Source organism: Lycium ferocissimum, chromosome 3 (assembly GCF_029784015.1).
Source record: "Lycium ferocissimum isolate CSIRO_LF1 chromosome 3, AGI_CSIRO_Lferr_CH_V1, whole genome shotgun sequence".
Lineage (NCBI taxonomy): Eukaryota > Viridiplantae > Streptophyta > Magnoliopsida > Solanales > Solanaceae > Lycium > Lycium ferocissimum.
In genome coordinates this window covers 63748782-63773490 of record NC_081344.1, presented here as the reverse complement: position 1 = coordinate 63773490, position 24709 = coordinate 63748782, and the positions used below count along the sequence as shown (strand labels likewise).

Sequence of the window (24709 nt, the reverse complement as noted above, 5' to 3'; positions counted from 1 at the left end):
TACTTGTGATTTTTTTTTTTCACTAATAACATATAAATTAAGTATGGTTTAACAAGTTCAAACTTTGTGCTTTTCTGATTTTTTTTGTAATTATGATGCCCTTTTGAGAATTATCGTAATTATGGTTGGTGCGTCTTTTACTAATAACATATAAAATAAGTATGGTTTAACCAGTTCAAACTTTGTGCTATTTGTGTAGATGGAATCTTGTAGTTGGATGTACAATAGAGGTTATGATGATCAATTAAGGATGAGAGGGATGAATTTACAGCCGGTGTCTATGCTTTTGTTGAATACGCAAAGACACTTGAGGATTTTACAAGAAATGGTGTGGTTAGGTGTCCTTATGTTAAATGTGAATGTATGAATTACGAGACCTCAAAGATTGTTAGGCTTCATCTGTACAATAAAGGCTTTAAAAGTAATTATACAGTGTGGACTAGTCATGGAGAAATGCACGGTAAATCTCAGAATTTTGAAGTCGCTGAAAGTAGTAGTGGGGTAGAACATAATGTCCAAAATTCTAGAATGCACGACAGGGTTCAGAATGCATATGGCATTCATTCGGATTTTGAATCCGGTGGCCATGTTGAAGAACCTCCCAATGAAGAGGCCAAACGTTTTTATGAAAATTTAAATCAAGCTAGTTGGCCCTTACATGATGGGAGTCCCCACTCTCAATTGTTTATCACTGCTAGATTATTGAGTATCAAAGCATATTACAATGTTTCCGAAAGGGCAATGGATTCTGTAATTGACCCCATACATGAATTAGTTGACTCGACTATAGAGATACCCGATAATTACTATAAGACAAAGACATTGGTGACCAAGTTGGGACTCTCGTCGGTCAAAATTGATTGTTGTGAAAATTGCTGCATATTATACTATAAGGACGACGTCAGTATAGAATCTTATAATTTTTGTAGTAGTGATAGACTTAAGCAGACTCGTAGTGGGAAGAGGGTTGCTGTTAAGATAATGCATTATTTACCTCTTATACCAAGGTTAAAGAGGTTGTATGCATCTAATAGTTCCGCCATTCATATGATATGGCACAGTGAAAATAGAAGGCTACCGGGAGTTATGTATCATCCATCTGATGGTGAGGCTTGGCAGCACTTTGATAGAACCTATCCAGACTTTTCAGTTGAACCACATAACGTTAGGTTGGGTTTATGTTCAGACGGATTCACTCCGAATTCTATTTCTGCTGCTCCATATTTTTGTTGGCCTGTATCCATAAACCCGTATAATCTTCCCCCTGAGATGTGCATGAATAATCTATATATATTTCTTAATTACATTATTCCTGGCCCACATAATCCAAAAGTTTTGATTGATGTATACTTGCAAACATTGCTTGATGAGCTAAAACAGTTGTGGGTTGTAGGGGTTGAGACATATGACATTTTGCGTAAGAAGAATTTTAATTTGAGGGACGCTTTAATGTGGACTATTAATGATTTTCCTGCGTATGGGATGTTGTCTGGATGGATGACAGCCGGAAAGCTTGCACGTCCTCACTGCATGGAGAATACTAAGTCCTTCACTTTAAAAAATAGTAAAAACAAATTCATGGTTTGATTGTCACCATTGGTGGATCATCCTTTTTGGAGAATGAAAAATGCATTCAAGAAGAATACAATTGAATAAGATTGTCCACCTCTAACACTGTCTGGTGAGGATATCTGGGAGAGAGTTCAGAACCTCCCAAAGGTTACTGAAGAAGAACCGTACATATTTGAAGGGTGTGGGGTTTACCATAACTGGACAAAATCAGAGCATATTTTGGGATTTGTCATATTGGAAGGATAGTCTTCTGCGACATAATATTGATGCCATGCACCATTGAAAAAAATTACGTTGATAATTTGTTTAATACAATGATGGATGTGAAGGGCAAGACCAAAGATAATGTTAAGGCTAGAATGGACTTGCCTGAGTATTGTCAACGAAAAGAGTTAAAGTTGCATCCAAAACAGAACAGATTCTTCGAGCCTAAGGCTAGCTATTCTATCATAACAGAGCCGAAGCGTAAGATTTGTGAGTGGGTCCACAAACTTGAAGATGCTAGATGGTCATGCATCAAATTTTGGAACACGTGGTGATATGTACCAAGGGACGATACATGGGATGAAAGGTCATGACTATCAGGTTTTTATGGAAACTTTACTCCCCATTGCATTTAGTGGCTTGCATGAATGAATCTGGAAACGTATGACAGAAATTAGTTTGTTCTTCAAGGACTTGTGTTCCAGTACGTTGAGGGAAGAGAACCTTTCTCGAATGGATCATAATATTCATGTTATCACAAACAAGTTGAAGAAGATTCTTCCACTAGAGTTCTTTGATGTGATGGAACATCTTTTAGTTCACCTTGTATATGAAGCCCGACTCGGAGGCCCAGTTCAATATAGGTGGATGTATCCTTTCTAGAGGTAATGACTAACTTTATATTCCTATGTAATCTTTTTTATTTCATACATCACACAACATAAATGCAGATGTATTGGTAAGTTAAAAAGGGCTATCAAGAAGAAATCGAAAGTAAAAGGCTCAATGTGCGAAGTTTACCTTGCCAAGGAAACATCCCATTTCTATTCTTACTACTTTGGTAACGATGTGGCTTGTTTGAGAAACAGGACTAATCCACACTATGATGGAGGTGTGAATAATTCTTGGCGGAGCCGATATCGATCTTTAAACGACCAGGTGATAGGTCAAAAAAAAATGTGTGAGACCATTGAATCAAATGGAGGATAAATCGGCATCGACACTTCTCTTGTTAAATTGCCCAGAAGTTCAACCTTATTATGAGTAAGTTGAAATGAAATTGCAGAAAGCATTCATTTAAAATGAAAAGCGAGTAACCTAAATACCATTTTGTTGCACAGTCTCTTTGTGGAGATACATGGCCAAGAAAAAGTGCACGACCAATTTGCAATGTGGTTTAACAATTACGTAAATTTTATAATTTTCTAACACAAATCTACCATAATTACAAATTTTTGAAATCTACTATTTCTAACTTTCTATTTCTTAACTTTTAGTAGGTTCGCAATACACCTTGTGGTTTTTATGAACAAGTTTTGAAGGACTTATCTTGGGGACCCATTGGTGCCGATTGTATGGACAAATATGTGGTTAATGGTTTCAAATTTAATACCCGAGAATGTGCTAAACCATATGAAAACTAATAACAGTGGTGTGTGGGTTAAAAGTGTTGATGGTGTTGATTTTTTTGGTGTAATCGAAGAGATTTTAGAATTAGAGTATTCTGGTTGGCCAAAAAAAAAAAATTGTTCTGTTTCGGTGCAACTGGTTTGATCCAACCCCAAAAAGAGGCACGAGGGTACTGAAAGATTCCAATATCATTGAAGTAAAGCACACGCAGAGGTATGTAGCTTATGATCCTTTCGTCATTGCACATAACGTCAAGCAGGTGTACTATGTCCCTTATCCATTGCGACCAAATAAGTCAGATTGGTGGGTGGTAATTAAAACCAAGCCTGTTGGTTGCGTGGAAGTTGAGAATGACCTGTTTGCTGCCTTTCAGAATGACTACATAGCACACGTTAACCAAATAGTCGACCCTAAGTTAGAAATTGAACTGGAGCATGTAGAACATATATTAGAAGAAATCGATATAGAAGAACTTAATGAAGTATTAGAATAAAATGATGAAAGTGAAACAGGCGATGAGGAAGAATGGTCAGACGAGAGAGAAAGTGATGAAAATTAGCATGTTTTTCATTTTAGAACTATTATATATGTGTCGTTTTATTTATTTGATTGTAAGACTTATTAGTATCCGAATACTTAAGCTTCCTTTTGTATTATGAGTTATGATTGTTGTGCACTATCTGATAATTTTATGAAATTATGAAAAATGATTGTTCTGTACTGTTTCGAATTGTACTTATTAACTAATACTAACTACTGAGGACTATACTTGAAAAAGAAATCTAGTCTGGACTCCTATTGCATCCTTTCTGTCTGGAGGATAGGTTTCATTTGCTTTATTGAAAAGAAAAGTTGAATCAAGAGAAGATGTTGTCGGTTTCATGTGAAATATTAATAATTACAAGACCACAGGGTAGTGTTCCGGAACTTTACTGTTTTTTCTTTTGCCTATGCTCTCAATATTCTGTCTAATGTCGATTCTTTTTTGTAGACATGTGGATTTGAAGGTTTGTGATCAGATATATCAACTGTTCAATCCTTGAAGCAGTTGACTCTATTTGCACAATTGTACTTTTAAATCACTGAATAAAGAGACCCCATAAATCCGGTCTTTAAAAGTAAGTACACATTTGACAAAATCTATCGATTTCAAATAACTGTGCTTCAGGCATTTTCTGTGTACTTGTATTAGATATTATTGTTGTTGCAATCTGTTAGAAAGTTCCACAAAGGCTCGGGTTATACTTTAAAATCACTGAATTGAAAAAGATGTATTCAAACAAGAGACCTCAACTTACTGTTCTTCTTTCAGTTTGAGGCCTCAAACTATGTACTGTTGCTAAAAAGTGAAGTTCATTAGGATAGAATTCGGTCTGAGACCTGTCATTCAAAATTTATTGGTTTGTTAAGAAAGGGGATCATTTACTTAGTATTGACACATTTCTTCTGCATGTTTACTAAAGAAAGGAAAAAATGAAAGAAGGTTTCCTTATTTTTTTTTTTTTTTTTGGTCATGATATCCATTGAGCAAGTGATATTAGTAAATTTTTTAGTACGTACATCTCGTTCAACTATTTTTCTAACCATTTTTTTTTTGTTTATTGTATAGATGGTGGGTGATAATAGGGGTAAGACTATTGCTAAAGCCCCAAGAAAGTCAAAAAAGAAGAGTCTGTTTATACCACCAGAGGGCGTAGTGTCAGGTACCCTTAGGATTGGACCCAGACATCGATCTCCTCCCCCGCCCCTTTCACCACGTGGCCCTCCATTGCCACATTATGGGGAAGTCAATGGGTTGGCATTTAGTCAGCTGACTAGTCATGTCACAATGCGCCCATTTTTTTGGCCTTAGGCCCAAATAGAACCACAAGCTCTATCTCAGTCCCCTAGCACACCTCGCACCATCTCACATGTCCTCCTTGATTATTATCATGTATCACAGCGAGCGACTATGAGCAGTACTCCGACACCTACTCCCAGGCCGACTGTTTCACAAACATCTACCTCATATAATAAAAATGATGTGACGTCGGGGTGTCAAAGTAGCTCTGATTCTGATGACGAACCTCCCCGATGAGGAGACCCTCCACAGCTTGAGACTTATGATGAGTATGGTCGTCTCATAATCAAGCCAGTTGGATACGGGTAAGTATATTGAATTTGCATAAGTTATTTATTTTATTTTAAAACATCTAAGGTAATATTTTAATTATTTTATTATTTTGATACAGCTTCTTTCTAGGCAAAGCAACTAAAAAGGTTTCAAAGTAGGTCAAACAACTGTATAGAGGCGCCATTCCGTCTTGGGGCAAGGTGTCAGTGGATGTGAAGAAGCAGATATTTGTAGAGTTTCGGGTATTTATGATTTGTAGTAAAATAATATAACTATATCTTGATTATTTATGGAATGTTCCTTATATATTAATTAAAACATTTTAAGTTCGTTGCAGAGAAGTGTTTTTGGAACCCGGAACATGAGACACTAGTAGCGCAGAATTTCGAGAAAAAAGTGGGGAATATACTTAAGCATGCGTTATGTAGAGCCCGTGTCAATGTCATGCAGCCTAAGTGGATCCATGATGATCACTGGCAGGAGCTGCTGCACTTCTGGGTGACTGATCCAACGTTTTTGAAACAAAGTGAAAATGGGAAGAAGGCCAGGGCCTCAGAGAATGGTGGATTTCGACACACTAGTGGGGCCACCATCCACGAGGATGTTAGGATGAAGTTGGTATGTAACCCTCTTTAGCTTTGGCTATCTATTATGCAATTTAATCTTTCCATAGCTTTGGTTATGTTGTTATATTGAAGCTAAGGCAAATTAAGATATAGAAGGGGTTAAATGGATTCCAATCCGAGCTTGCCGCTCATCATGTTGATGAAACTTTTGTTGATGACATTATATGCTACTAATACAAGTAGATATTTTATCAAGACAGTATACGTGCTCTACTCTAAACATTATAGTTGCTGGTTGAAAGGCTTGTAATTGGAATCAGAATAAGTTTTGGCTGTTTCCCCAACTTTGCTATGAGGGTGGTATTTTAAGATTTATTTCACTATGTTTCTTTCTTTTATCATCATTCAGAACTCTAGCCGCGAGAAGATTTGTAAATTGGTGGAATCATGGACAATGATCAACTCAATAGGACTTATTAAGATCTATAAGGGAGTGTTAGTAAGAATTAGCTGTAATACTTCTCTCAATTTCTGAAGTGATAATGAGAACTACTGAACTAGCAAGAGACTTTTTATGTAACTCATTTGTTCCCTACTGGGGTTCTGTGTGCATTAAGGGTCTTTAAAGGCTACACTAATTAATAAATGAGCATATTGTGTCAACAGATGTTACTGTTCTGCTTGGTATAGTCCTTTTTCCTTTTTATCTTTGTGTAATTTGCGTGTCTGCAGCAAAGTTGAGAATGACATTTTACACACACCTTATTTGAATATTACATACGGTAGAAGGGAAAGAATTAAACAGACTACTATGTTCTCTTTATTTATTTTCCCTACACACATGTAGTGAACTGATATAGAATATGAGCTGTAAATTTTTCTTTATTGGTCTTGATTTCTTGGCTTATAAAGAATTCATGTAACTGTATGAATTGCTCAACTATTCATGGACAGAATTATTCTGCTTCTACCATTGAATTTCATGGAAACAGAGCAAGGCCCTCCCAATTCTTAATTAAAATAGAAAAGAAAAAGTACTTTCTGTCCAATTGATTAAAATAGAAAAGAAAAATACTTCAAAAGATTCTCTCTAGCCACACAGTCATTCAAGTGAACGAAATACCTAAAATGTCAAGGACCCTAAACAAGCAAACACTAAAGAGGATTAAACTAAAATATTCTTAAAGCTTAGCACATATCTAAGTGTGTCGATATCTAAATTTTCTACAAATTTAAACAGCCACCAGATGTTAGATTAATGTCAAACACACTTAACACAGTGTAAAGCAACACATAGCAAAGCAAGGAGCATCCAGAGCTTGCCTCGAAAAATATGCCTGAATTTCCATTCAATGTCATGCAGATCCCTCGCAATTAATTCTTGACAGGATGGTGTCTGTGAGAAATCCTGAGAAGAAATGAGAATAACATCAGGCTCAGAACCAGAGCGGTATGAAAATACGAGACATTGGACCAGTTATATCACCAAAGGAAGGAATTTAAAGGCTACACTAATTGATAGTGGCTTTAACGGCTACACTAATTGATAGGGGCTTAATTAATTGATACTTGATATTTTTTTTCTCTCGTAATCAATGCATACTTAGCTAAGGTCAAAATTGCTTAATATTTGATATTTTTTGCCCTCGTACAATTGCTTACTTTTTTAGTTGTTAATCTTGATTTGTTTGCAGCGCTCCAGCGGGGTCAGGTAGTACCTCATGATGAAGTCTTCATCATTACTCACACGAGAAAGACGAAGAACGCTGATGGTACAGACTAATGGATTGAGCCAAGGGCTCAGCGAACCTATGTAAGTCACTAACTATGAATAATAACTACTATTTTTTCACGAAATTTAGCTACTAAATTTGTATTCTTCAACTTCAGACCCAGTTTCAATAACACTTTGGGGAATATCGTGCCAGTCAGTGAACCGGCATGCCAATGACCCGAGAGATAATCGATCAGCAGTGGATGGAGAAGGTTGCTCCCTTGACAAGGTATGGGACAGTTTATGGGATGCCTAATCGAGCCTGTCGTCAATTTCCGTCGTTCCTTCAAGGCGTAGGTGCTACTTCTGAGGGGGCAGTGGACCCTAAGGAGTACCAAAAAATGACGTAGCAAGTTGCTCAACTAACAAGCATACTTAGTGCCTTGGAGGCAAGGATGTTGGGTATGCAGGCCCAAATAGACAGCTTACTCAATTCGGGGGCATTTCCGATTCCCCTGTGTCCCGGGGATGCTCGTAGTTCACAACCCCCCCCCCCCCGACCTTCCCAAGGTACGCGATGTAGGTCTCAAGCCAACGTAGATCATGGTCTTGTCGATAAGGATAGTGGGGAGGATTCGGATCATCTCTCTAACACCCAACTTTGACTTTTTTGATTCGTATACTTTTGGATTCTAATTTTGCTATGTTTTCTTGGATATGTATATGATGTCTAAGTGTTTGAATGTAGTTTTAATTCGAATTAGAAGTACTTTGAAGGTGAATTTGATTGTAGAATGTATTTATGGTTGTTTAACTTTATGATGTTTAAGTGTTTGAATATAGTTTTAAGGATATTTTGAAGTACTTTAAAGTTTAATTTGATTGTAGAATGTGTTGTTATGTCGCATTGTTGATGAATTGGATGTGTTGTATAATAATGTTGGTTTGGTTGTTTGGCAGGTGGGCCGCTGTAAAAGCAGCTAAATGCTGGGGGAAATATTCCAGATTTTCAACCACACGAGGTCAAAAATTAGCCCAGATGTTTCTAAATTTTGACCTCGCGAGGTCAAAAATGTACCCATAAATTAAAACTTCGACCACATGCAATTGAAATTCTGGGCAGCATATTGAATTTCGACCTCACGTATTCGAAATTTAAAATGCTGGCTAGGATTTCGACGTCATGTGGTCAAGATCTGGCAACAATATTTCTACATTTCAACCACACGAGGTCGAAATAAAAAAAAATGTTTTTTTTATATATATTCTTTCCATGTGATCGAAAATGTTAAATAATATTTAAATAAAAACAGATTTTTCGACCACATGCGGTCGAAAATTTTAATTAATATTTGAATAAAAATTATTTTGACGACCTCGTGCGGTCGAAAACTATTAATAATATTTAAATAAAAAATGCAGTTTTCGACCACACAAGGTCGGTCGAAAATTGTATTTTCTTAATTTAGGTAGAATTTTTTTTTTTACCTCATAAATTCGACCTATCAATTAACAACCTGCCCTTGAGGTTGAAAATTCAGCTTTTTCTACCTCGTGCAGTCGAAATTTTTGGTCGATTGTCGCTGGTTTTTTAGTAGTGAGTGATGAAAAAAGTTTTGGCACCATCAGCTAATTGGGGAACGAAAACTGGTGTACTATAGGGCCACTATAGTACTAATACTAATGGGATATGACTGAAAAACTAAAGGAAAGGTGCTTAATGGTTCTACACTCCTACCAAGTACGAAAAAGATGATAAGGTCACAGTATCACAAGTCTAAACGAAAACTATATGCCGCATAACTTCACTTTGCAACAAATGGTTACGTACTTTGAACAACGCCCATAAGTCAAAATAAATTAACGGGAACAAGTGATAGAAGAATCACAGAAATTCAAGACTGATTTGAGTAATTGTATTGCTAGAACAGGAATTCAATGGAAGAATTCGAGTGAATAGCTCAATTTAATGGAAAAGATAGAAATGATAGAGAAAGTAGAGTTCTTGTATTAAGAATCAAGTAATAGGAAAGTGAATGAATACAATAGTGGGATCTACAACCACTTATAGCTAAATCTGAACAAGCAACTCATAACCACTTCTAACTAACTTTCCCGCCATTGACTAATTCAAAATATCCCTCAACTAACTGGATAGCTGACATGGCACTTCCTAACTAACTTTTAACCAACTGAATCAAATGAATAGAATATTACAATTAATCCCCAAATTCGTGTATCAACTAGAGAGAAGAGAAATATGAAACATAGTGTCTCTGCGCCTCGATAAATGAATAATTTGAAATAGAAATAAATTAACTGTATCACTAATCTAGGGGTGGCAAACCTAGCCCAAACCCATTTGACCCGCCCAACCTTTAATGGGTTTGGGCTAGAGTGATTTTGAAGATGGGCTAATTTGGGCTAGCCCAAGTTGACCCATCACAAATTATCAACCCAAACTGACCCATCAAAGGAGCCCAATTGTCCTTCATTCATAAGAATAAAAGCTACAAAACATGATTAACTTCTTTTTTAATTGTTATTTAAATTTATTTTTTAAAATGTTCATGTTTAATTTTCTTTAGAAAAAAATATTTTTATTTTATTTTCTTATTTTTTATTTCCTTATTTGAAATTTTTTACTAGTAACTTTTTATTTTAAGTTTTTAATTTTTTTCCTAAGGGTCTATGCTGATCCGTTTTTGTTTAGCCTATTTTTAACCAACCATATTCGACATACATTTGCCACTCTTAGTTATGTACAAGAGAACCATAAAAATATATAAATAAGATAAAGGGGTAAAAGAGAGGAATCTGACAAAATCAATATTCATTACGTCAATTAACATTTAATTTTCATTTGATTTATTTTTGGAATAGTTTCGAATATAATTTATGTACTAGGCTAACTTATGATGAAATATTTACAGTGAATATCTTTATTATTTTGAGTAAAAACATAAGTTTGAGTTTTTTTTTTTTTTATCCAAAAGATATTTAAATTTGATTTTCAAAACATTATTTATTTAGAAAAGCATGAGCGAGAGAATATTTACAATAAAAGAATATCGATATTTTTCGTTTCTCAAAATGTTGAAAAGGTGGGTTAATTTGGATGGGTTGGGTTATGACCCTTCATTTAACCCATCTTGACCCAACCCATCTTAGCCCAAATAAGCTTTAGGCAGAGTTGGGTTTTGGCTCATCTATAGGTTCAACCCATCTTGACCCGCTCAACTTTAGCCTAAATGGCCCATTTGCCACCCCTACACCAATCTAATAACAAAAGATAAACTCTTTCTCCCTTTCCATACGGTTCCTTATTGCGAGTACCCCACGTCTGAGTAGTCAAATTTGTAGGCTTTTTGCTGACTATGCCAAGGCTTGCTTCCGAATGACTCAGAATTCTCCATATTACATCAAACACATAGATTATCATTTCAATTTTCGGTTTCAGATTTAATCAAAGAGATATCCCCCCACCTACTAACTCTATATTTCAGATCCTGACATTCTTGGATTTTGATATGATGGTTTCTATTGGTCCAAATGGAAACTGAGGTGATCTTTTGAAGATTGCACATCTCAATCGTTTTCAACCAAACACAATACTCGAGGGAGAAACTGACGATCAAGGGACACCTATTAAGTAGCGCCAATAGCATGTTAATGTCTAACCGTACATAAGATAGAGAAAGATGTCTCAAAGAATGGCAGTTCACCCCACCGCTAGATGTAGATAACTTGGACACGCATCAGATCACAACCCCTCAGTTGCAATACTCAAAGATTTTGATGCCAAGGTTGTCCAAAATCCAAATAGGAAAAGAGTATGAGAAGCCATCAACTCTACAGACGAGAACTTTTACACAGTTCTGAAGAGCAATGCCTAGCCACTTATCTATCCATTCACGAGAATCAAACTGTCGATAACTCCGAAGTTCAAACTCGTCAATAGGGATTCTTCTGTCACGATATGTCTACATAATTCTGTCCACTTTTTTAATGTCTTTGGGAGAACAAATAGTAAAATTCAAGTTGGGAATCGTCATGAACCGGGCATGTTGCCATGTTTTTTATACGATACGCATCTGAGCTGCTTCTTTAGAAGTAAGGTAAGAGAATATTTTGTGAACAAGGCAATCAGGCAGTAGTACGTCACCACTTGCTGCTCTCCTCATTAGAACCGTAACCCTAAACCACCTTAATGTGGAGGGGAATTTATTATTTATAGGAGGAGAAGTCCCTAATCCTATTCCTAATCAGAATTGGTTTACCGAAAAACCCAGCCCAACTAAAATTTTAAAGTACTTTTAGTAACAGGAGAAATAAGATATAGGACAGGGAATATAGTCCTAATTTTATTGGACTCGCACTTTTTTTAAAGTAAAATTTACTTGGCATAGGTTCCATTATTACCTATTTATGGAACATAATTAAACTTTTCAATAATTATATTTAGTAGCTAAAATATAACATATTTACTTCATATAGCTACCAGTTTTTTACCACTCATCTTATAACTTCCCACACCCCTAAATTTAAGCCAACAAAAACGTCTCTCTCTCCTATCCCACTAAATACACGCCATTATTCACAATATCCCTTAATTTCCTCCAATTTCAAATCAGTTTTACAATTCTACAACTTCCTTTTGTTATCTCTAATTAACTACTCATTAATTTCACTCATGATTCAAATCTAATTCCCAAAAAAAGGTAAGATTCTATACTGATTTTTAATTTTCACCGTGTATTTAACCTATATTTTCGGAGTATTTTTTTTTTTCGTTTGAATCAGTAATGCAACTCTAAATAATTAATTATCAGTGTTTGTTCTTGGTTTTTTTGCTTAGATTCAAGTGTACTCCGATCAGAAATAGAGGTATAGAACCCGAATTTGAGATTCCTAATTTTTCTTTGGGAATTTCTCAACACGAAATCGCTATTCAAGGCTCTTATGCCGAGAATCGTTCAAAAAGAATTAACGATCCTAGGCGTTCGCGATTATGTTGATTCGAAGAGTAAACAACAACAAAAAGTGAAAAAGGTTTCTCAAATGGAGAAACAAAAGAAGAGAAAGGCTGGTGACAATGTTGCTAATGTTAAGGGGAAAAAAATTGCTAAAGCCAAACATAATGTGGATGAGGATGATGATGCAGAGGTATATTTATCTTGTATTTTCAGTATATTTAGTTCATTTTTTTTAGTTTAGTTATTACAGATCTGTTAATTAACCAGATCTATATTTTATGTGCATTTTAAGTATATTTCTACTGTTATTTTTTTTCACATGTTTCTTCAGTTAATTCGTGTTTATTGTTCTTCACCATAACTGTAATTTTTAAGATTTTTAAGTATATTTGTGTGTATTTTGTTGACAGTTATTACAGATCTGTAATTTAGTCAATCAGTCAATATATGTCATTATATTTTCAGTATATTCATGTATTTTTATTGTTAAATTACATTATATGTTTTCATTGTCAATCACTGTTTTGTTTTATATTTGTATATATTTTTGGTTGATCTCTTTTTTACCTGATTGTGTTCACTGTTTTTTGTCAATCATACGTGTCTTTTGGCATGTTGTTTTGTGTATCTAAATTTTTGGTTACCAAGCACCGTTTGTGGCACCATCTATGTGTAGATACACTAATGTTAATGTAATGCAAGATATTAGAGGCAAACTAACGGATCTACGTATGGATATGTTTAGGAATTCTTGTTTTGGTAAATATCTCGTAATGCGCATTTGGATGTGCAAGCATAGATTTTTCGGTGCTTTATGGTCAAGGAGCTTAGGAAAGCATACATATAGGTGCTTTACATTTGAAATAAATGGTAAAGTTCGTGTTTCTACTTAGAGAATTTGCACTGATCACTGGGCTAGATTGTGTCTCTGATGAAAACGATTTTGTTTATGATAACTCAAAACCAAATAGGCTTATGGTTGAATATTTTGGTAGAAATGAGGAGAACCAACTGCCAGTTAAAAGACACGAGCTTATTGAGCATTTCAACAAGACAGTTTGGGATGATAAAGGGGATGACGCAGTCAAGATGGCAATATTGTATTTCATAAATACGCGGGTACATTGTGGTGAGCCAAACTCAACAAACATACCAAGGATCCATTTTGATGTTGTAGAGGACGGGAGATATAATGAGTATCCTTGGGGTAAAGAGTCGTTTAGAGAGTTGGTTGTAAGCATCGGCGTAAATATCCGATTTTAAGAGATATTATAGGATTCACGGGTTGCCACTTGCTATGCAAGTCTGGTTGTATGAATGTTGCTCAAAAGTCCCATCCACCATTGTAGTTAAGACGGGGAATTTAGTTCCTAGAATTTTGAATTGGCGGACTACGGAAGGAAAATCAGAATTCAAGAGATTGATGGATGGCATGTTCAGAGACGACAAAAACCCGGTAATCCAATTTTTTAACAAATTGAACAGTTTACTTGTTTGTGTCCTTTACCATTTAACTGTTTAAATTTGGTTGTTGTTCATGGTATATTTTGATTATATTTTGACTATATTGATGAAGTAAGTCATTTGTCATCAATATATTTTGACTATATTTTCCTCATATTTGTAGTATGCTACCAATGTAGATATATATATGGTGATGTAGCTTGTATATTTTGTTGTCCACAGTCTTGTAGATTTGAGGAAGTTGTGCCAACACCCCATGAGTTGGAAATTCTTAATTTGCCTCCTGTTGCACCTGATATACCAGACGTCAAACATGGGGTTGATGGAGTGCCCATAACACCAATCCATTTAAATTTTGATGTAAGTACTGAAATGTGGCTTTTAAGTGCCAATCACATATCTTTTTGATAAGCAATAATTGACAAAGACCAGTCGTTTTTTGTTTGTTTTTTATTTCAGGAATCTCAGCAAACTGGTGATATGGAGAATGCTAATGCTGAATTTACCGCATCAGAGGAAATGATAGCGGACTTGCTAGTCAACTGTCCTTTAGCATCTATTATTCCTCTCGGTCCTCCTCCAGTACCACGCGATGATCAAGCCGATTTGTCAAGTTTAAGGACCCCTCAGAATCCGGACGATAACCCGATAACGATCTCTCAGTGGATGATTCACGATTCTCGGATACCAATCCAACTTGGAGTACAACCAACAAGCCGGACAAAGTTCAACTAATGAATCGAACGACAGAAGTTGGAGTACAACCGATCGTTGGACACAGTTCAAGTGATGAAACTGGACAACAAGTTCCTGTACAACCAAATGCGAGTCAAAGCTCAAGTGGTGAGACTGCACAGCTTTTAGACTCTGAAAAACAAATCATTGTCCACCCAGGGGCTGCCCGAGAAAGGAAACCAAGCAAATACAACTTTGTCCCCTTCGTCACAATTTATTTCAATGGGTTCTTCTGCCCAAAATATCAGTCCTTGCATTTATCAGAAAAAACACCCATTTGTTGAGCACCCTATCAATACCCCATTAGATACTTCGTTTCGTCAAGAATATCAAAAGTGGCTTGAGAAGGATCTGTTGAAATCGCACGACAAAAAGTAATTATTTTCAAAACTTATTTTTTTAGTTTTCCAGAAATCAATTCTTAATAAACTTAACGTATGTTCTTTCCATTGTTCATATACAAAGGAAACCAAAGGAAAATCATTACGAAAGAACAAGGAAGGAATAGATCCCCGCCGATGCCGAACTTCGGTTACATTTAGGAGTTACAGTGACGTATCCGACAAAAAACTCGGTTCTACTTGTTATCTATGGATGGGCAAATTTGACCGATGAGGTTTTGGTGTCTTTCTCGCTTGTTACTTAAGTTTTTTATGTTTTATAATAGAATTACAGTGTGATGTATCTAGAGTATATTTTTATTATATTTGACATATATATATAGATCACAATTTTGTATTTACATTAAGACTGTATTGTATTTTAAAAATATTTTCATCATTCTATTTGCACTATATTTAATATAGAGACATTATTTTATTAGGGGTGTGGAGTACTGATTATGTATACAGAATTGTATTTTTGCTATATTCAAGAGTATATTTCACTATATTTAATATATATATACAGAATAGTTTTATTGAACATAGTATTGATTATAGTCACCGAATTGATGTTTTTACAAAGCATATTGACGTTATTTTCTACTACCTACGCAAGAAGGGAAAGTATCACAATAACAACGATTATAGATTCACCACTGCCAGCTGTATTTTTCACACTTTAGTTGCTGAAATTTACAAATCTTGGGAAAACCCCGATTCATCCACATGCGTCGCCAGTAAGGAAGATGAACTGTGTGGGTACATTAACGGGCACAAGTGTTGGCTAATGTACCATGGTATCTTGTTGACAACGTACTAATTCTCGTCAACGTAAAAAGAGGAAAATCAACCGGATTTTGGTTGTGATATCTTTCAGCGAATAATTTGTGCTCTCATCCTTTGAAAAAAAAATCATTCATTTTTCTACAAAATTTATATGTTTGTCTTTTTCGTATTTTTTCTTTTTACAAACAGGTGCATCTACGTATACAACTCATACCGAGCTGCAGGGCATGATGCTGTCGTTAGAGCCGAAATGAAAATGTTGGCTACTCTTGTCACGCACAGTCTACAAATGACTGATTTCTATGAGAAGAAGGCGGATATAGATTTTGCCACACATCCTTGTTACAGAAACAGAGAACAGACCGACAACTTTGACATTGTGAATGTAGACAATCTCCCGCAACAAGCTCCCGATAGCATGTAAGAATCTCTTCCAACAAAAAACACAATAAATACATCTATTTTTTCTTGGGTTTTGATCGGCAAAGTTTTTGATCATTTTTTTTGGGATTGTGGTGTGTATGTGGCGACCTTTGTTGAATACTTGAGCTCAAGTGAAGTCATCCCAACCGAATTTGATGCAAAGTTACTCCGTATGAGATACGGTGCCTTTTATGTGACTATGCATGGGATAAGTCAAACAACAATGCATCAAGTGATAACGAGCAGCCTCCAAGACTAATTAGACCGGCAGTTAAATGAAATGTATTCATTTAACAAAGTAGTATATCTAACAAGTATGTTATTTTTTCAATGTTAAATACGGTATTCGAAATATATATAAAATATATCGAAGATATATTCCATAAGTCCATTTTTAATGTACAGTGTGTTACAAAAGTTAAACTTTCATCTAAATACACTTAAAATATATGTAAAAAATATATGAAATATAGTTAACAGTAAACCAAAATAAGATTTATCTACCAGATCAGACAAAATGCAACTAAAATATAGCCCAAATATATACAAAATACAAATATTAAAGCATAATTCCAAAACAAAAGGCCAAATCAGTTTACATAGAGTAGACTTTCCAAATTCCATTAAACCACCAATATAGCATAACATCTAAAATCTTCGGATGTTCAACCATGTGAAATACAATCATACTAGAATAACAGAAATTTAAAGTAGAATTGTCTTAACAAATAAAATCAAAATGTACTTATTTATTCTTCTTATTGAGGGGCGGATTATCACACGAACGCCTGTTATGACCAAGACGTCCACATTTACCGCAAGCATTCTGCGTTTACCAATCATCAACTCCGTAATGGCTTGTCCCTCTTCTTTTTGGCCTCCCGAGAGGGGGTCTCTTATAGATCGGTGGCATAACAACTTCATCGATATACTTTTAGGAACATTCCACTCGGTTTTCGTCGGGAAGAGGATCAACCGGCACATCATATATGTTCACAATCGTTTCGCTTGAATAATTCCGAACAATATGCATCGGAAATCAAATTTTTATTCTTCAATACCGCCCATGCATGAGAACACGGTATCTCGTCCGAGTTGGAACATCCTACCGCAAGTTTTCTTCTTCAAATCGATTATGAAACGCCTCGGTCCATCATTCACTGTGTAAACATATTCAGTTGACGCTTCAACCTGAGAACCATTTAACCAATAAACAAGCATTAACCTGAGCAGTTTTACCATATTGGGAATATAGATAAATATACATTAGATATAGTAAAATATAGATTAAAATTTTGTGTTGCAACCAAAGATACCCTCATTCGTATTGATTTGTACTCGTTGATCGACAACATCTCTTGATACCGCCTCATCAGTGTTGTGAATGTGTAGGTACCATTTTTTCTATTTGTGCAATTCCATCTACCAAACATCTTCCTCACTTCTTCAAGGAAATCAAAAATATGTAACTCTCTTGCAAAGAAACAGTTTTCCATTAATACATTCGGCTATATTCGAAGTCATTGTCCATCCTCTCGTTAATAGGTGAATAAAGCCTAGACCATTTATCCCTTCCAAGATCTTCTAGGTATCGTTTTACCCGAATATCAACATTCCCAATCTTCTCCATCAATTTATCGAACTCATCTGGCCGTATGCCTTCGCCGGTGAATAAAATATAGGACTCAACACCTCACCGTTTGTTGTGTATTGCTTTGTCACATTTTTCCACAAATGCCATATACAAGCCAAATGAGGAACGATAGGATACACCTTAGAAAGCTCGCGTGTGTGTGCTTTCATGTACGTGGGACACGACACACATATTTTTCCTAACACCATAAGCTTGCTTGAACAGTTCAAAGAACCACGTCCAGACTTATTATTCTCGAATCTATCACACCATACGCTAGTGGTAGGATATTACCTACAAAAGTCAGTATATATTTATAATATATTCAATACATATTCTAACTGAATTTTGATCTCACAATGTGTTTTTAGCAACATTATTTATAAAACAACAGGATATATTTACAATATATTCACCACATATTTACTGATGTATTTCAAACATATATTATTCACACATTAACACAGAATATATCCAGTATGTTTTTAGCGACTTCATTTGCAAATCAATAGCATATTGTTGTATTTATAAAAAAAAATTCATAGAATAGAATTACACATACCTGTTCCATCCAAAGTACTTGCCGACACAAATGTACCATTATACGTTGATTTAAGGTGTGCACCATCCACTACAACTATTGGTCTACAACACTTGAATCCCTTTATGAATGCTTTGAGTGCTACAAACAAATACATAAACTCATTTTCTGGTGATTTATGCATTTTAACAAGCGATCCGTAGATACGTTTTTATCAAGGATGTATATATACGCGGCAACTTCTTGTATGAATCGGTGGGTCACCTCTGAAATCTTTTATAGCCTTCTCTCTAGCTCTCCATGCCATCATATAAGAAACATCTACGCCGAATTCATTTTTGACATCGTCTTTTATATCCCCAGGTGTGACCTTCCTTTTATGGTTAGTTATTTTCGCCTTGACAAGCTTCTCCAATAAACCAACTTGTTGCTTGTCGTTGCGAATACACCTTGTCCTTCAACGGACATGTATTTCGTCATCGAAAAATCTAACCCGAACATTTCAGAATCCCCAATTCTCGACGCTCTGAACTTCCATTTACATTCCGGCGACCAACATGCCAGAGTATAGCTACATAATACAATGCAAATAGTACATACTCAATCAATTAAATACAGTAGAAATATACAAAAAATATATCAGAAATATATTGCATCAGACTTTTTTTAATAAACAGTGTGATAAACAAGTTAACAAATCATCTAAATATAGTACAAATATAACAAAAATACATCCGCACTTTCGGTTACGAATACATTTAGAAAGACATACCTTATAGCATTCGATCTCTCTGTTTTGAAATTGAATCTTTCACGAATTGCATATTTTGTCATCACAATTTTCAAAGTTTCCTTATCCTGGTAAATTTGTCGACAAAAACTCCTTTCGCTTCCGGTTTCGAAATTACCAAATTGTTATCATTCTCAAACAAAAGAACAGCCTTTCCCCGTAGAATCACAAACTTCCATACCATCCCGATTCTCGCTATATCCAATTTGCAGCACATCATCTCCAATAATACGATTACCAGTTGCATCATCTTCAACATCAAAATCATGAACACTAACGCACATTGGATACATCCCCAAAACTCTGTTTTCTCTCTTAAGATCAACGTACACACGAACTCCCATATCGTTGTGTATTTCAATTGGTTGAAAATCGCCTTCAACAGTATATTTTATTGAAATAGTTTTCTGAAAGATATCGGCCTAATTGATTTGTAATCGTAGAAACTAACTCATCGTAATTGCAATTATCGGTGAATACAACAAGCATCAATTTTGTAATTCACAAAACGCTTCGATCGTTCCAAAACCGAATGACGGATCAACGCAATTACGCTTGTCATTATCATGTTGTTTTCGAATACGGCAATGTGTTATATTCAATTTAGTCAAAACAATAATATTTTGAATCTATGAATCTGAGTTTTTGCATATTCAAAAGTTCAGAAAAGGCGAAAAAATAAAAAGGTTGCAGTGAAAACATTGTTACCTCAATTATGAAGTCAACTTGAATTCGATATTTCAACAGATGAAATCAAATATATATTCGTCGTTCTAATCGAGCTCAATTCCTTTGGTTTGATATTGTTATTATTCAAAGATTTTTGATGAACTAATCGTTGAATCTTTTATTTTTGGTTAAAAATATGAATGTACTTTTTTGAATTCAAATTTTTTTGAATTTGTTAGCTATTTGAATGAGATATGGAATCAGATATGGAATGGGAGGATATTTGCGTGAATCAGGGAACAATAAAACTGATTTTAATTTAAATTGGAACAGATTTTGTTTCCATAAATATAGCAATTTCGTTAGCCGTTCGTATTTAGTTATATTTGTACTATATTTTAGTATACCGATTCGACTAGCTAAATATAGAGAGATATAGCTACGAATTGTAAATATAGAACATATAGTTATAGGTTGTTAGAAGGAGCTAAAAGGTAGCTGTTTGTGAAAATTTTACTTTTTTAAATGGACCATTAACTGCAGGTTTGGTACTATGGGTTAATATTAAAAGGGGATAATTACACGTACCTACCTAACAGGATGTTTGGATGGTTGTTACCTGTTTTATTGCATTGTGCTGTTAGTTAAAAAAAATTCAAAAATATACAAATTGGTCACTTACATTGCAAAAAAAATAGCCCAAAACTTACATTACAAAAAATAGTCCAAAATATACAAACATATACATGCATATACAGACATATACAGACACTTATACCAACATATACAAACATATAAGAAGGCAAAGAGAGAGAGAGAGTGAGAGAAAGAAAAGTTTGGGTCATTTTTTGTAAGAATTAAAAAAATGGGTCAATTTTGGTAGCATTGCTGCCCCAATTAACATACAGTGTAATTTTCTCTAGTTTAAATACAATGTTTGTTTTGATTGTTACTTTAATTTTATTGTATCGTATCGTTAAATTCATCGTTACCATCTCAAACGCCGCCTGTGTCACGTAAATATCATCCCCCACCAAGGCTCTCTCCAATGGATCATGAGAAGTGATGAGTGGCCTTCGTGTATCATCATTCAGAACAGTAATGGCGGACAACTCCTCATAGATTGCAGGCATCTTCAAAGCTTGGTAGACATTGAAGACCTCAACTTTATCATGTACTCTCATGGTGAGCTACCCAGTAGCTACATCAATAAGTGCTCTCCTTGTGGCCAAGAATGGACGCCCCAAAATAAATGAGACTTCCGGGTCTGGCTTGAAGTCCAAAATCACGAAGCTTGCAGGAATTATCAACGACCCCACTTGCACCAATACATCTTCAATGATGCCTTCGGGCTTTGCTAACGATCTGTCCGCCAGCTGAAGAACTATAGTGGTTGGTCTGGGTACTCCTAAACCTAGCTTCCTGAAGATAGATGAAGGCATCAAATTTATACTTGCACCAAGATCACATAGTGCTCGAGCAACAACCTGCTTCCCAATAGAAATCTCAATCGTGAAACTTTCGGGATCTTTCAATTTAGTAGGCAACCTATTTTGAATCCGCGAAGTGCACTCCTCAGTAAGTGCAACAGTGGCATACTCTGTAAATCGGCTCTTGTTTGCAATAATATCTTTGATGTACTTAGCATACTTTAGAATACCCTATAGCATATCAACCAACGGGACATTCACGTGTACCTGCTTAAGCAAATCAAGAAACTTCTTGTAAGTGGCCTCTTCTTTCTGTCTTCCCAAACATTGAGGGAATGGAGGTGGTGGCTTTTCAACCACGGGCTGTGGCTGCTTTGCCACTGGTGTCTTGATTACCCTCTCTTCTTCAATCATCTCCTCGGTAATCTTCTCTTTTTCAGCTTCTACTCGACTGGTTTTGTTCGGAGTCACTTCCTCTAGTTCTCTCCCATTTCGAAGAGTCACAGCATTACAAGGCTTGGGATTCACATCCGTATTACTTGGCAGTCCTCCAGGTGGTCTAGTATTTTGTGCACCAGCTATCTATCCCATCTACCTCTCTAAATTTCCCACAGTCAGATCGTGATTCTGATTATCTGCTATCAACTTCTGCTGGTCTATCATCATCTTCTGCATATCACCTATCATCTTTTTCGTCATCTCTTCTATACTGTTCGTGGGTGCTTGAGGAGCAGGTGCTGGCTGATAGTTCTGTTTCTGATTACCTGGGTTATCACTCCACCTGAAATTCGAGTGATTTCTCCAATTTGGGTTGTAGGAATTCCCGTGTTGATTGTTGTTTCCTTGCCCCTTGCTTGCATTACCCACAAAGTATATGGATGCAGGATTTGCAGGGCATCCATCACTGTTGTGACCTTCTCCGCGTACTTCACAAAAAATAAAGGCTTGTTGACCTACGCATCGTGGTGGAGCTTGCTTGGCACGTGTTAACTTCTTGATTTCAGTGCGCATGGCATCAAGCTGTGCTGATAGTGTTGTAAAATTATCTACTTCAAAAACACCCGGTGCCTTTCTAATTGAACTGCTAGCTGCATCATCCTGCCAATCTAGAGTGCTCTGAGTAAACCTGTTCAATAGTGTGAATAGTTCTTCATAGCTTAGATCAAGAGCCTACCCTCCTGCAGCAGTGTCTAGCGACGATTTATGTTGGGCATCCAGACTCTCAATAAATGTGTGTGCCAGAACTTCATTTTTCTGATGGTGGTGAGGGCAATCTCTGAGAAGACCTTTGAACCTCTCCCATGCTTGATACAAATTTTCCCCACCTTTCTGCCTGAATGACATGATCTCTTTTCGGAGTCGAGCTGTCTTTGCTCGTGGAAAGAACCTTGTCAAGAATTTCGTTGCCAAATCATCCCATGAAGTGATAGAATTTGCGGACTCTGCTAATAACTAGTTACTTGCATTCCCCAATAGAGAAAAGGGGAATAGTGTCAGCCGTACATATTCTTTGGTGACCCTTCTAGTAGAGAAAGTATCCACAATCTGCAAAAAAGTATGGATGTGCCGCTGAAGATCCTCATGGGACATTCCTGTGAACTGCCCACTAGAGTGAAGTAGCTGAATCATGGGATGCTTCAGTTCAAAATGCCTTTCGATGGTGGGCTTGACAATGCTCGAAGTTACATCTGCCACACGAGGCATTGCAACCTCTCTCACTTTCGCTGTTTGATTATTAGCCATGACCACAGGTAACTCTGCTACATCCTGCGGGCTCTATAATAAATTCAAATCTCTTGTGCCGATTGAAAGTACGTTCAGGCTCAAGATGGAATTCCTCAAAATTGTTTTGACTCGCAGTCCTTAGCATTCGAGTCAAGTACCTGCAATCAAGTAGCAGCTAAGATCAAGATGTTAATACTAGGATAAATAAAGCAATACAATTTATTATGGCAAAAATAATTGATTTTTAAGTCCCCGGCAACGGCGCCAAAAACTTGTTGCGTCCAAACGCACACGCAAGTGTACGCGGTCGTACAAGTAATATAGTGATTATATAGAATCGAATGTCGAACCCACAGAAACTTATGACTAATACTTTCACGAAAATAAACTATTGCTACCAATTATGCAAGTAAAGAATAAAAGCTTTGGTTGTTTTGTAAACTAATGCTATAATGTAAACAACTAATAATATAACCAGAATTTGTGCTAAGAACGTATTTGAGTACTGCTTTTATCAAGATTTTAGAAGTATTCCAGGGTCGTGGTTTGTTCATCAATCCTATTGAGTCGTTCAAGTATCACACCTTAGCAACTTCGTTCACAATTGTCAATTAACCGAATTATTAATCTCGTAGTGTTCTCCCGAACCACTACTCGCCGATTCAAGATAACTCGCCTCCTATATTCCTGTGGTATTGACCTATCAAGAATGCAATAAGAGCACGGCATGAAATTGATTGCGATAACTAAGTATATTCCTATCCTAGTCACAAATCCTAGCCCGACTATAGGGATATTCAGATCACAATCTCGTTACTTCTTCTCCACATTAACAACGTCCTTCCTAAGCACGTGTATCAATGAGTAAATAGAACTCAACTGCTGTGCAGACAATCAAGCAATTAAGCACAGAAGTAAAGAAGCAATTGCATACGAACATGCTACTAAGATTGAAATACTTGTCAAACATCAATATTCATGGCTAAGCCACAACCCCGAAATTATGGTGTTTAGTTACACATGATTCGAGAATAAAAGCAAGAATTCATGATTAACATAGAGTTTCGATATAAGGAAAAATAATAGAAAAGGAATAAAACCTAGAAAGAGTTTCACACGTCTCAAAATTCATCCAAGCCGTCTTTCTAATGTTAAAAACGAGTATTTATACGCTAGGGTAAATATAAGATAAGTTGGCCCAATCCTGATCCAAGTAGGACAACTGATGCCGCTTGTGCGCTTGCTATGCGTCGCATGGCCAGCGCATGATCTCCTCTGTGTATTGCTTGTGCGGCGCATGGCCAATACATGGCCTGTCCGAGATTCAGAGGCTACACCCCGCACTTTCAGAGCATGAGCATGCCACGTATATCACCGTAGTAATGGAGTATCGGAGATGTCCCATGATGTTTTGGAAGATACAAGCCATGGGAAGTATGTAACAATGAAGTAAAGGATGATTTACGATCTCATAAGTCGTAATCGGGAAACACAAATCTTGAAAACACAAGAACATGACCATTATCAAGTATAATAAATGATAAATATCATGTAGGGGGAGTTTTGGAAGATTCG

The 24709-nt window shown here is 36.1% G+C and overlaps 2 protein-coding genes, 1 long non-coding RNA gene and 1 other non-coding gene across 4 annotated transcripts; 3 read left to right on the top strand and 1 right to left on the bottom strand.

The window, feature by feature from the left end:
* Positions 1 to 363: 363 nt before the first annotated feature.
* Positions 364 to 1587, top strand: LOC132048990 (uncharacterized). Its single transcript, XM_059439671.1, has one exon. It carries the CDS (start codon positions 364 to 366, stop codon positions 1585 to 1587), a length of 1224 nt encoding a protein of 407 aa, XP_059295654.1.
* Positions 1588 to 2681: 1094 nt separating this feature from the next.
* Positions 2682 to 3900, top strand: LOC132051172 (uncharacterized). Its single transcript, XR_009413614.1, has 3 exons — positions 2682 to 2820; positions 2898 to 2964; positions 3057 to 3900. It is a non-coding gene; the product is annotated as an uncharacterized LOC132051172 (long non-coding RNA).
* Positions 3901 to 21169: 17269 nt separating this feature from the next.
* Positions 21170 to 22753, bottom strand: LOC132048989 (uncharacterized). The gene is made up of 4 exons (XM_059439670.1): positions 22584 to 22753; positions 22005 to 22535; positions 21677 to 21893; positions 21170 to 21592 (listed from the first exon to the last, which is right to left on the bottom strand). Exons 1-4 carry the CDS (start codon positions 22751 to 22753, stop codon positions 21170 to 21172), a joined length of 1341 nt encoding a protein of 446 aa, XP_059295653.1.
* LOC132051297 (small nucleolar RNA R71) lies at positions 22665 to 22771 on the top strand. Its single transcript, XR_009413670.1, has one exon. It is a non-coding gene; the product is annotated as a small nucleolar RNA R71 (small nucleolar RNA).
* The last annotated feature ends 1938 nt before the right edge of the window (positions 22772 to 24709 follow it).